Source organism: Perca flavescens, chromosome 16 (assembly GCF_004354835.1).
Source record: "Perca flavescens isolate YP-PL-M2 chromosome 16, PFLA_1.0, whole genome shotgun sequence".
NCBI lineage: Eukaryota > Metazoa > Chordata > Actinopteri > Perciformes > Percidae > Perca > Perca flavescens.
In genome coordinates this window covers 25,926,508-25,940,972 of record NC_041346.1, presented here as the reverse complement: position 1 = coordinate 25,940,972, position 14,465 = coordinate 25,926,508, and the positions used below count along the sequence as shown (strand labels likewise).

General features: G+C 33.1%; 1 protein-coding gene and 1 long non-coding RNA gene across 4 annotated transcripts in view; one reads left to right on the top strand and one right to left on the bottom strand.

Annotated features, from left to right (window-relative positions):
• Window positions 1-14,465, top strand: part of LOC114570517 (uncharacterized) — a 42,581-nt gene that overhangs the window by 21,473 nt on the left and 6,643 nt on the right. The gene's annotated exons all lie outside the window — the stretch shown is intronic.
• The window catches only part of pik3r1 (phosphoinositide-3-kinase, regulatory subunit 1 (alpha)), a 28,004-nt gene continuing 24,434 nt past the window's right edge, over window positions 10,896-14,465 (bottom strand). For all 3 annotated transcript variants that reach the window (XM_028600816.1, XM_028600817.1, XM_028600818.1), the window contains 8 exons: window positions 13,488-13,689; window positions 13,216-13,396; window positions 12,992-13,117; window positions 12,763-12,905; window positions 12,482-12,658; window positions 12,296-12,370; window positions 12,029-12,199; window positions 10,896-11,538 (listed from right to left, as the gene is read on the bottom strand). In XM_028600816.1, the coding sequence (XP_028456617.1) occupies window positions 11,349-11,538; window positions 12,029-12,199; window positions 12,296-12,370; window positions 12,482-12,658; window positions 12,763-12,905; window positions 12,992-13,117; window positions 13,216-13,396; window positions 13,488-13,689 (1,265 nt within the window). In that variant the 3' untranslated portion in view covers window positions 10,896-11,348. The remainder of the gene's footprint in view (window positions 11,539-12,028; window positions 12,200-12,295; window positions 12,371-12,481; window positions 12,659-12,762; window positions 12,906-12,991; window positions 13,118-13,215; window positions 13,397-13,487; window positions 13,690-14,465) is intronic.

The window sequence follows — 14,465 nt, the reverse complement described above, 5'->3', positions numbered from 1 at the left end:
GCTATACTATGAATTTATTCTCACTTTTTTCGACATACTGTACTATGACTTCATTTGACCTTTTTGACATGCTATACTATGACTTTTTCAACATACTATACTATGACTTTTTTCGACATGCTATACTGTGACTTTTTTATCCTATTTTTTGACATATTTGTGGTAATTTTTTGTAACATGCTTTACTCCCTACATCTAAATAGAATCTAGGCTGTATTTGTTTTTTCCAAAAAAATACTTTTTTTAGACATACTGTACTATGACTGTTTTCGACATACTATTCTATGACTTTTTCATCACTTTTTTCAACATACTATACTATGACTTCATTTGATTTTTCAACATACTATACTATGACTTTTTTGACATACTATACTGTGACTTTGTTCGACATACTATACTGTGACTTTTTTCTCACTTTTTTCAACATACTATACTATGACTTTTTATCATATTTTTTGACATACTATACTATGACTGTTTTCGATATACTATTCTATGACTTTTTTCTCACTTTTTTCAACATACTATACTATGACGTTTTTTTAGACATACTATACTATGACTGTTTTCGACATACTATTCTGACTTTTTTCTCACTCTTTTCGACATACTATACTATGACTTTTTTCGACATACTATACTATGACTTTTTATCATATCTTTTGACATGCTATACTATGACTTTTTTTCGACATACTGTACTATGACTGTTTTCAACATACTATTCTATGACTTTTTTCTCACTTTTTTCGACATACTATACTATGACTTCATTTGACTTTTTCAACATACTATACTATGACTTTTTCAACATACTATACTGTGACTTTGTTCGACATACTATACTATGACTTTTTATGACTTTTTTCGACATAATATACTATGACTTTTATCGACTTTTTGACTTTTTTCGACATGCCATACTATGACTTTTTGATCATATTTTTTTTGACATACTGTTCAATTAGTTTTTTTCAAATTTTTCCAACATACTATACTATAACTTCTTTTGACATGCTATACTATGACTTTTTTATCATATTTTTTGACATAATATACTATGACTGTTTTCAACATACTATTCTATGACTTTTTTCTCACTTTTTTCGACATATTATACTATGACTTCATTTGACTTTTTCAACATACTATACTATGACTTTTTTCAACATACTATACTATGACTTTTTATGACTTTATTCAACATAATATACTATGACTTTTTTTCGACATACTATACTATGACTTTTTATGACTTGTTTCGACATTCTATTCTATGACTTTTTTCACACTTTTTTTTTTTTGATATGTCTTCTTTTCGACTTTTTCAACATACTATACTGGGACTTTTTTCCCGACATGTTATACTATGACTTCTTTCGACCTTTTGACATACTATACTATGACTTTTTTCGACATACCATACTATGACTTTTATCAACTTTTTCGACATGCTGTACATGACTTTTTTTCAACTTTTTGGGACTTTTTTTGACATGCTATACTATGACTTTTTTATCATATTTTTGACATACTATACTATGACTTTTTTATCATATTTTTGACATACTATACTATGACTTTTTTATCATATTTTTGACATACTATACTATGACTTTTTTTCACTTTTTTCAACATAATATACTATGACTTTTTCAACTTTTTCGACATACCATACTATGACTTTTATCAACTTTTTTTCGACATGCTGTACTATGACTTTTTTTCAACTTTTTGGACTTTTTTCGACATGCTATACTATGACTTTTTTATCATATTTTTGACATACTATACTATGACTTTTTTATCATATTTTTGACATACTATACTATGACTTTTTATCACTTTTTTCAACATACTATACCATGACTTTTTTCAACTTTTTCAACATACTATTCTATGACTCTTTTCGACATACTATAAATAACTATGACTTTTATCGACTTTTCGACTTTTTTCGACATGCTATACTATGACCTTTTGATCATATTTTTTGACATACTGTTAAATTAGTTTTTTTCAAATTTTTCAAACATACTATACTATGACTTCTTTCGACATGCTATACTATGACTTTTTTATCATATTTCTTGACATAATATACTATGACTTTTTTCAACATACTATACTATGACTTTTTATGACTTTATTCAACATAATATACTATGACTTTTTTTCGACATACTATACTATGACTTTTTATGACTTGTTTTGACATTCTATTCTATGACTTTTTTCACACTTTTTTCGACATATGTCTTCTTTCGACTTTTTCAACATACTACGTATACTGTGACTTTTTTTCGACATGTTATACTATGACTTCTTTCGACCTTTTTGACATACTATACTATGACTTTTTTCGACATACCATACTATGACTTTTATCAACTTTTTCGACATGCTGTACTATGACTTTTTTTCAACTTTTTGGGACTTTTATTGACATGCTATACTATGACTTTTTTATCATATTTTTGACATACTATACTATGACTTTTTTATCATATTTTTGACATACTATACTATGACTTTTTATCACTTTTTTCAACATAATATACTATGACTTTTTTCAACTTTTTCGACATACTATACTATGACTTTTTTCGACATACCATACTATAACTTTTTTTCAACTTTTTTGGACTTTTTTTCGACATGCTATACTATGACTTTTTGATCATATTTTTTGACATACTGTTAAATTAGTTTTTTTCAAATTTTTCAAACATACTCTACTATGACTTCTTTCGACATGCTATACTATGACTTTTTTATCATATTTTTTGACATAATATACTATGACTTTTTTTCGACATACTGTACTATGACTGTTTTCAACATACTATTCTATGACTTTTTTCTCACTTTTTTCGACATACTATACTATGACTTCATTTGACTTTTTCTACATACTATACTATGACTTTTTCGACATACTATACTGTGACTTTGTTCGACATACTATACTGTGACTTTGTTCGACATGCTATACTATGACTTTTTTCAACATACTATACTATGACTTTTTATGACTTTTTTCGACATTCTATTCTATGACTTTTTTCACACTTTTTTCGACATATGTCTTCTTTCGACTTTTTCGACATACTATACTATGACTTTTATCAACTTTTTCGACATGCTGTACTATGACTTTTTTTCAACTTTTTTGGACTTTTTTTCGACATGCTATACTATGACTTTTTTATCATATTTTTGACATACTATACTATGACTTTTTTATCATATTTTTGACATATTATACTATGACTTTTTATCACTTTTTTCAACATACTATACTATGACTTTTTTCAACTTTTTCGACATACTATACTATGACGTTTTTTTAGACATACTATACTATGACTGTTTTCGACATACTATTCTGACTTTTTTCGACATACTATACTATGACTTCATTTGACCTTTTCGACATACTATACTATGACTTTTTTTCTGACTTTTTTTGACATACTATACTATGACTTTTTTCGACATACTATACTATGACTTTTTATCATATCTTTTGACATGCTATACTATGACTTTTTTTTATCATATTTTTTGACATAATATACTATGACTTTTTTTCGACATACTGTACTATGACTTTTTTTAGACATACTGTACTATGACTGTTTTCTCACTTTTTTCGACATACTATACTATGACTTTTTTATCATATTTTTTGACATACTATACTATGACTTTTTTCTCACTTTTTTTGACATACTATACTATGACTTTTTTCGACATACTATACTATGACTTTTTATCATATCTTTTGACATAATATACTATGACTTTTTTTCGACATACTGTACTATGACTTTTTTTAGACATACTGTACTATGACTGTTTTCTCACTTTTTTCGACATACTATACTATGACTTTTTTATCATATTTTTTGACATACTATACTATGACTTTTTTCTCACTTTTTTCGACATACTATACTATGACTTTTTTTTAGACTTTATTCAACATGCTATACTATAACTTTTTTATCAAATTTTTTGACATACTATACTATGACTTTTTTCTCACTTTATTTGACATACTATACTATGACTTTTTTCAACTTTTTTGGACTCTTTTCCACATGCTGTACTATGACTTTTTTCGACATGCTATACTATGACTTTTTTATCATATTTTTGACATAATATACTATGACTTTTTTTAGACATTCTGTACTATGACTGTTTACGACATAGCCTACTATTCAGACTTTTTTTCTCACTTTTTTCGATATACTATACTATGACGTTTTTATCATATTTTTTCGACATACTATACTATGACTTTTTTTCTCACTTTTTTCGACATGCTATACTATGACGTTTTTATCATATTTTTTTACATGCTATACTATGAATTTTTTCTCACTTTTTTCGACATACTGTACTATGACTTCATTTGACCTTTTCGACATGCTATACTATGACTTTTTCAACATGCTATACTGTGACTTTTTTATCCTATTTTTTGACATATTTGTGGTAATTTTTTGTAACATGCTTTACTCCCTACATCTAAATAGAATCTAGGCTGTATTTGTTTTTTCCAAAAAAATACTTTTTTTAGACATACTGTACTATGACTTTTTATCATATCTTTTGACATGCTATACTATGACTTTTTTTTATTATATTTTTTGAAATAATATACTATGACGTTTTTTCGACATACTGTACTATGACTTTTTTTAGACATACTGTACTATGACTGTTTTCTCACTTTTTTCGACATACTATGTCTTCATTTGACCTTTTCGACATACTATACTATGACTTTTTTTAAACTTTATTCGACATACTATACTATGACTTTTTTATCATATTTTTTGACATACTATACTATGACTTTTTTCTCACTTTTTTCGACATACTATACTATGACTTTTTTTTTGACTATTCAACATGCTATACTATGACTTTTTTATCAAATTTTTTGACATAATATACTATGACTTTTTTCTCACTTTATTCGACATATTTTACGTGATATGAAACTTTTTTACTATGAAACTTCTTTTTTTCACATACTATTCTATGACTTTTTTTCAACATGCTTTTTTCGACATACTACATTATGACTTTTTTTAGACTATTCAACATGCTATGCTATGACTTTTTATCATATTTTTTGACATAATATACTATGACTTTTTTTAGACATACTGTACTATGACTGTTTTCGACATACTATACTGTGACTTTTTTTCTCACTTTTTTCGACATACTATATTATGACTTTTTTCGACATACTATACTATGACTTTTTTCGACATGCTATACTATGACTTTTTTCTCACTTTTCCGACATACTGTACTATGACTGTTTTCGACATACTATTCTATGAGTTTTTTCTCACTTTTTTCGACATGTTATACTATGACTTCTTTCGACCTTTTCGACATACTATACTGTGACTTTTTTCGACATACTATACTATGACTTTTTTCAACATGCTATACTATGACGTTTTTATCATATTTTTTGACATACTATACTATGACTTTTTTGACATACTATACTATGACTTTTTTGACATACTATACTATGACTTTTTTTCTCACTTTTTTCGACATGCTACAGTCCCTGCCAAAGTCTTGTCACTTATCTAAGTTGTAGGAACTACAAATAATAACTTGACTTGTAGTTGATCAATTGGAATCAGAAATGGCTTATATGAAATTATTCTGGATTATGCTTATTATACCAAAATAAAGTCTTGTATCATTCATTGAGTTTTATCATTGAATTAGGACAGAAAGTCTAAGTTGGAAAAAAGTCTTGTCACATACAAAAATACAGTAATGTATGGTAGAAATTATACTTTATTTTGAATACACAAACATGCTACAATAACATAAGAGCATACGTAAAGTCATGGTGCCTTGGGAAAATTAATTAATACCGTGTATGACTCCCATGAGCTTGGAGGACTACAACCATATGTCTCGGCAATTACTCTAATAACTTACTGATGAACTCATCTGGAAGAGCAAAGAAAGCAGTCTTGCAGGACTCCCAGAGTTCATCAAGATTCTTTGGTTTCTTTTTCCAAGCCTCCTCCTTCATCTTATCCCAGACATGCTCAATAATGTTCATGTCTGGTGACTGGGCTGGCAAATCCTGGAGCACCTTGACCTTCTTTGCTTTCAGGAACTTTGATGTGGAGGCTGAAGTATGACAAGGAGTGCCATCCTGCTGAAGAATTTGCCCTCTTTTGTGGTTTGGAATATAAAGGGCGGCAAGAATTTGTTGATACTTCAGGCTGTTGATGTTGCCATCCACTCTGCAGATCTCTCGCACACTCCCATACTGGATGTAACCCCAAACAATGATTTTTCCTCTACCAAACTTGACTGTTTTCTGGGTGAATCTTGGGTCCATGTGGGTTCCAACAGGTCTTCTGCAGTATTTGCGGTGATTGGGATGCAGTTCAGTGGATGATTCATCAGAAAAATCAACCTTCTGTCACTTTTCCACTGTCCATCCTTTCACCAAGTGGTCTGTGCTTGAATCTTTGGCATGTTGTGAGAGGTCAGGTTGCACTTCACATGAAGGTCTGGTGTGCTGGAGTTCTTTTAAAACACACCTGGGAATGTGTTATTTACAGTATTTGTCACAGGTGAAGCTCTAATATGTGATTGGTGGAATCATTTAAAGACACAACAAGACTTTTGTCCAAGCCAAATTTTACCTTTCTGTCCTAATTCAATGATAAAACTCAAAGAATGATACAAGACTTTATTTAGGTATGGTACGCATAATCCAGAAGCCTTTGCATTTCATATAAGCCATTTCTGATTCTAATTGATCAACTACAAGTCAAGTTATTATTTGTTGTTCCTAAAACTTAGATAAGCGAAAGACTTTTCTCAGGGACTGTTATGACTTTGTTTAGACTTTTTTTGACATACTATACTATGACTTTTTTAGACTTATTTCGACATGCTATACTATGACTTTTTTTGACTTTTTCGACATGCTATACTATGACTTTTTTTTAGACTTTTTTTTTCTCACTTTTTTCGACATATGAGATTAGAGATGGCCCGATACCATTTTTTGCTTCCCGATACCGATTCTTATACCTGAATTTGCGTATCGGCCGATACCGAGTACTGATCTGATACCAGTGTGTCATATATTTTATTATGTTTTAACAACTGTATACTACTATCCCTGTATGGATGTGATATTATTTGTTGTTGTTGGTCTGGCTCAGGTTAAACTCTTTGTGAAACATGAACAAACACAAACAATGAATGCTACAGAACTTTCTTTTATTATGCAGTTTGACAGGCAGTTATAACGGATAAATAACATAAAACTACTTTAATGTAGTGGGTAGTCTTTAGCTTTATTACGTGGTATCGGATCGGTGCATAAACTCCAGGACTTCCCCATACCGATACCAGCGTTTTAGGCAGTATTGGGACCATTTTTCTATATATAAACCACTGGGTTTTTATATATATACTGTATATATATATATATATATATATATATATATACTGTACAATGACTTTTTTTGACTTTTTCAACATACTGTACTATGACTTTTTTTGACATACTATACTATGACTTTTTTTGACTTTTTCGACATACTATACGATGACTTTTTCTCACTTTTTTGATATACTATACCATTACTTTTTCGACATACTTATACTATGACTTTTTTAGACATACTATATTATGACTTTTTAAAAACTTTTGTGGCAACTATAGTATGACTTTTTTTCATCAAACTATATTATTTTTTTCAACTTTTTCGACATACTATATTGACTTTTTTCGACATTACTTTCTTGTAACTTTTTTTGACATACTATACTATGACTTTTTCCGACATGCTATACTTTTTTGTTTTTTTCGAAACACTATACTATGACATTTGTGATTTATTTCGACATACTCTTTTTATTTCTATTACTCTTTCATGACTTTTATCAACTACTACGATGACTAGGATTTTTTTATGACTTTTTATGACATACTATAGTAGGACTTTTCATGACTTTTTATGACATACTTTACAAAGACCTTTTATTTTTCGGCATACTATACTATAACCTTTTGTAGGAATTTTTGAGCGAGTATGCTATGACATATTTCAACATACTATATTGACTTTCTTTGACGTGCTATACTATGACTTTTTATTTTCCGGCATACTAGGACTCTTTTCGACATAACAGACAATTACTTTTTTATTCATATATTATTTTTAAGCATATACGATGTCTTTTTATGGCATACTATACTATTGAAAACACACCCCCAACTGGCACCATCAGACACAATCTACCAAGAGCCTGGGTCTGTCCGAGGTTTCTCCCTAAAAGGGAGTTTTTCCTCACCACTAAATGCTTGCTCTTGGGGGAATTACTGGAATTGTTTGGTCTTTGTAAATTATAGAAAACGTGGTCTAGACCTACTCTATCTGTAAAGTGTCTTCAGATAACTTATGATTTGATACTATAAATAAAATTGAACTGAATTACTAACGGCATGTTTAAGCCTTTAACTTTAAGATATAGAAAAAGTAATGACTGTCAACAAACAAATGTTAATTGCATTAGCTTCAATAATAACACAAACAATAGGTATTTTTATTTTTTTACTAGAAGTGTTTTATTTCCTTTTTAACAAAGCTCAATACAGATTGGAAGCAAAACTTGGGAAACACTTGTAAATCTCAATCTAATCATCATGTCTTGGGCACCCACAAAAAGAGGAGCTTCAAATAAAAAAAGACACCTATAACAATCATACAACCCAGAATTGGGGCAAAGAAAATAATGGCGCATGTTGTCCAAGAACTATAAAACAAACAAAAAAACATTTTTGAGGAGAAGAAACAAAGTTCATGCCAGCAGCTGTTGGGGAGGTAAATAAGATCCTCTAGTAAAATAAATATCGTTATCACAGATCTAGTACCCATGACAACGCCTTTGAAAAAATCTTGGATGAGTAATCTGGTTAAATACATCTAAAACACATTTTAGTAGCTTCTTTAAGCTGTACAACAGTTGTGTCTTGAGGGGAGAATAATATGCATGAAACAAAAATTATAAAATGTTTCCATGCGGACAAATGTCTTCATGTCCAATGTCTTATTTTTTGTCTACATTTATTTTGACACTAAGGACACACAAGTGACTTTGCCGTTGGAAAGTCAGTTTACCTTTTTCCACAAAAAATGTGTGCCAAAGTTTGAGAGAATTAAGTCAAATTGTAAAAGCAATAATCAAAACTACATTAGGTGAAGGTTAAGGTTTTTTACTAAACTAATCTGTTACACAAATATATATTAAACAGTTTAACTTGACAGCTGTGCTGAGCATGAGTACATGTTAGGATGGGAATAAAAATATCACATGATCGCAAAAATATTAATGGCAGACATTTTCTCATTTTGAGTGATTTAATTTGTACGTTTTCACATGAGACTTAACGAGGACTATACATTGGTAGTCCTTGCTTCATTTAAAACTATTTTTCCAATAATTTTTACCATTCCACTGGGTTTACACATGTACCGATCACTTGGGCTTTTAAAAGCTAAAAAAAAAAAAAAAAAAAAAAAAAAAAGGAGAGGGTGGGGGTAGGGGAGAAGAAATGTAGTTGAGCTCTGGCTATTTTTTTTCTGTCAAGGATTCCACTGGCACGTGTTGTCCTTTTTAAAATATGAAATTAAAGACTATCTGAAATGAGCCAATCCACCCATGTAAACACAGTGATTTTCTGATACAGAAAAATACTAAGTGGACAATGTAATTTGATCTTTTAATAACATCCATGAGTTGAAAACACCAGTCTGCTTTGATATATTCTCATGTGGGAACATATATATTTTATTACAAAATAAATCTATACTGTTTTTGTGGTGATGGTTGATCAGAGTTATACAATCCCATCATCCCATTCTCTGAGTGCTTTCTTTGTCCGTCTCAACAAAGAACTGCATGTAGCTCTGTAAGAAATAGTACTTGTGGCCGAAGCAGCTCAAATACTCAAAAGGCTCTGCCTGAGAAGAACATTAGTTTGAAGCAAAAAAAAAAAAAAAAGAACAATCTTTTTCATCTTTATACCAGTTGTTAGTTAAAGTAATTTATAATAAAGTGTATGTTGCTATTATTATCCATAAAAATCATAAGCATTTCTTTACTGTATCTTGGCATTTTGACACAAAATATCCTCTTGGATATTTACACAGGAAAAGATACTTTTCAAGCAATAAAACAAGCTTATATTGTTGGTTGCAACAGAATAAAACACGTTCCAATTTCTGAAGAAATAATGGAGGAAGAATTGAATAGCAGATCAGAATATAATAGGAACTGACCCTTTTTGGTATGGTGCACTTTCATTCATGACTTTGCACATATGTACATGAAATAGTAAGTCCATTTCTAGTTTCACCTTGCCCACAGTAGAGATCAAGTTTGCGTCTGCACTATAATGCTCAACAGTAAGAAGGCAGGATGCAGACGTCTCATCCTCTCTGCTCTTCTCATAAAAGTCCATAGGAGTCTTTTCAAAAAAATAATAATTAAACTCTGCTTAAAAAAGTGCCATTTTGCTACATTTATCAGCTGATCCATGGTCTGCTACTTAACAGTTAACACAAGCAAATGTGTTACACAGCCCTCCCAACGTCACACATTTTCCTGATTCTATGAGTTTTGGTCACATGGACAATCATACACACTCACAGCCACATACACAGAAACACTTGTGTACACACACACACACACACACACACACACACACACACACACACACACACACACACACACACACACACACACACACACACACACACACACACACACACACACACACACACACACACACACACACACACACACACACACACACACACACACACACACACACAGATGACGTGAAAGGAAAAAAACAAAAAGGTGGAAAAACAAAGTTGTGGCCGGTGAGTAAAGTTCCATTTGAAGAGTTTCTGTTGCAATTAGACATTCCCGGCTGGTAAAGCTTTGAAAAGGAACAAGCACCATTAGGAAAAGGCCTCAAATGTCCTCCTCTGTGGGAGAGTTCAGCAGTTTCCACTCCATTCTGTGCTCCCAGAATAAGTAAAAGAAAGAAATCTACATTCAGACTTGCCTCTGGCTCGTGATTGGGCAAAGTCACTGACATGTTTCAGGCTTTATTGCGTCTTTTCCTCCGATTTCAAGTCTGAGTCCGGCAAACAGCCTCTTTTTTCAAATCATGGAGTTTGAGGACATACATCTCCAACTCCCCAATGAGGCCTTTTCTTTGTGTCCATGTGGAAACATCCAGGTCCTCACCGTCTCTGCTGGGTATACACCGGGTAAGCTAGCGTCACATTCAGAGAGTCATTGTGCTGGACCAAAGACGTGTGCTGGTAGTGAAGTACGAGTTCTTTCAATGAGCCGTACAGGTTGTATGGCTCGGCAAAGCCATAACCTGAGGGGGTCTTGTTGATGACGCAGTGCTTCACCTCACCGTCCACGCTGCAAGGAGAGGACAATGGTCACAATCTGTTCTGTGTCTGTAAGCAATAAAAGTGTTCTTTCCGACCACCCACTATTTTAAAAACCTCAACCATTAAAGTCTTGAAACAATAGTCAGGTGCTCGCTTGCTTTGCTTGCTGTAATCATTCCTCCGGTTCATACATGGTGGACAAGCTAGTACAGTCAATATCTATCAAAGTCTTTTTAGTATAACATTTCCAGACAGTTGTCCCCTGTTAGATTGTAACAATAATAAAATGTACTTAAAAGACTATTGATTTGTCAAACTCAGACTGTTGAAGCCATATATTTGCTTCAGATAAGGTTTGGATTTTTGGATTTGACATTGAAAGCACATGAGAGGGATCTCTTAATGTTCGGTAAGTAAAGGAGGAACAAATCATGTTTCCATGTTCATACAGAGCACCTGACTATTGTTTGGGAACATCTCCTTTAACAGCTGTTTGAGAAAGGTATACTGATACATACACAACGCTGCAGGCGTAGCATCCTGCTTTGCTGCTGTCTCGAACCAGGAATGTTCCGTCTCTCTTGCCCTGGAGGAGAGCCTCTGCCTGTAGTCGATTGATGTTGCCTAGTTTCCAGGACCGCTCATCGTGATGAGGAAGGTCTTCATCATCGTCCACCATAGAATATTGACTGAAGAAAAAAAAAAAAAGCAACGTATACAAATAAGTTGTGAGTGAAAGACATTTTAGTGTTGGTTACGTTGTTAAAATGAAAATAGTTGCTCACTCTTCTGTGTTCTCGTTCTTGATTCCGAGCCACTCGTTGAGTTTCTTCTGTCGGACTCCCTTCTGGGTCAACCACCTACAAGAGAGAAAACATTAGAAACCAGGGCAGATCCAATTTGATTCTCTCCAGAGGGAAGCTTAAAGTTTCAGCAGCAGACAAAAGGCACTGATGAATTCCTGTACTTACATGAGATACTGGTCTCTGGTCTTACGGAGCTGGATGAGGTCGGGCTTGATGCTGTTCATCCTCTTGTCGATCTCTCTGTAGTCTGCCGCCTGTTTCTTCAAGTCTTCCTCCAGTCGCCGCTTGCTGTCTACGATTTCACTAATCCGGGACTTCAACTTCTCGTAGTTGCCCATAATCCTGAAAGCAACAATGAAGTTTAATTTCAACATAATTAACAAACAAAAACTTGTATTACCTGCCACCGTTACTTCTATTCAAGTGACTGTGTGTTGTATTCTTACCTCTGGATCTCCTTGTCGTTGCCTTCTCTCCTGAATTTCTCAATATACTCCTTGCTGTACCGCTCTTGTGTTTGGCATTGCTCCTCAAATATCTTTATGGTTTCATTAAAAGCCTCGATAGCTGTCCTTTTCATTTGGATTTCCTGGAAGCAGAGGCACAGTATTAGTGCATGTTGTACAAATATTGCAGTAAAGACTTGATTGTACTTTGACTCTGGATGGTACTCACTTGTGATGTTCTGGTATATTCTTCATACAGTCGGTCATATTCTTTGTTCTTCTCCTGGTACTGCTGGTGGTACTCACAGAGCTTTCTCCCCACCGCTTCAATGTTGTCTTCTTTCACCACCTGATCCTGAGAAAAGATTGATAACCGAGACAAAATGTTGCAGTTAAATTGCTTGAACATAAGCCCTTTAAGCATTGCTAGTAAACTCTGAGCTGACGCCTTACCTGCTGGTGTTTGGAGACAGGATACAGCAGCTTGACGTCTAGCTTGGGGTTGTACTGAGCCAGTGACTCGTTGCGATAGTGGTTGATGAGCTCAACAACTGAGCTGAAGGTCAGTGGGTCTGAGAAGCCGTACTTCCCATCCCGATGGAATATCTTGATGAGTTTGTTGTTTCCTCCTTTCCTGTAGACGAAACAAAAACGCAAAACCTGTTAAACTTACTGCCAAAAAGAAATAAAAGATGGGCGATAAGAGGAAATGATTTCAAACTTACCTCAGAGTCAGAGTGTAGTCTCCGTGCATTTTTGTAGAGGCGTCTCGCACCAGAAACGTACCATCTGCAGTGTCCCTCAGTTTCTCATTGACCTCCTCCCTTGAGATGTCTCCCCAGTACCATTCGGCGTCTTGTAGCGCCATGTTGTTGTTCATACCGTTGTTAGTCACAGGTGTGGGCTTGGGTGGCTTTGGAGGTAGAGCTGTGAGAACAAGAGGAGTGAATACAGAATGTAAATAAATGTACTGAAATGGAGCCTGCATATGCTCATATTAACATTAATTGCGTTTCTTGAATTAAATTATTGATTTTCTGGCTGAATACGACGCCGTTAATGGGGCACTTGATCTGCATTGAAAACATTTATTTGCCGTCCTTTAAAGCTGCAGAAAATATAACTGGATACTAAATTTGAGATCCACTACATTGAATCCAGTCCAGCATTTTGCAGACGCTGGAAATCACAAGAACGGTGACTCACTCCTTTTCTTTTTTTCCCATTGATTAAATAGGGATGGGAAAATGCTGCCCCTCTCCACCAGAGAGGAGGTGTCAGCGAGGCAGTGGGAGGGGAATTGAAGCATGAGTCAGGGAGAATAAATTTCATTCAGAAAAGTGTTTTCTATAAATATTCCTAGCTGCAATTAGAACAGTGTAGCCTATATATATATATATATTATATTATAATAAAACTGTAAAACCTAATGCAAACACCCATATGACCATAGATTTCCCTTCAATTTTTTGCTCACAGCAAATATCCAGTTTTAATGTTAAATAACCAGATCCTGTTAGATCATTATCATTGACTCAGTATTTACAATCAAGACTATTTCAATCTCATTTTCCAATTACAGCTTTAAGGCAGCACTAAGAGTCAGATTTGCATTGCATCTATGTCGATTTTCATACGATAATCAAGTGATGAAACATTTTAACCGCTGATGTGGATCTAAAGACATCTTAAATGTACAGTGG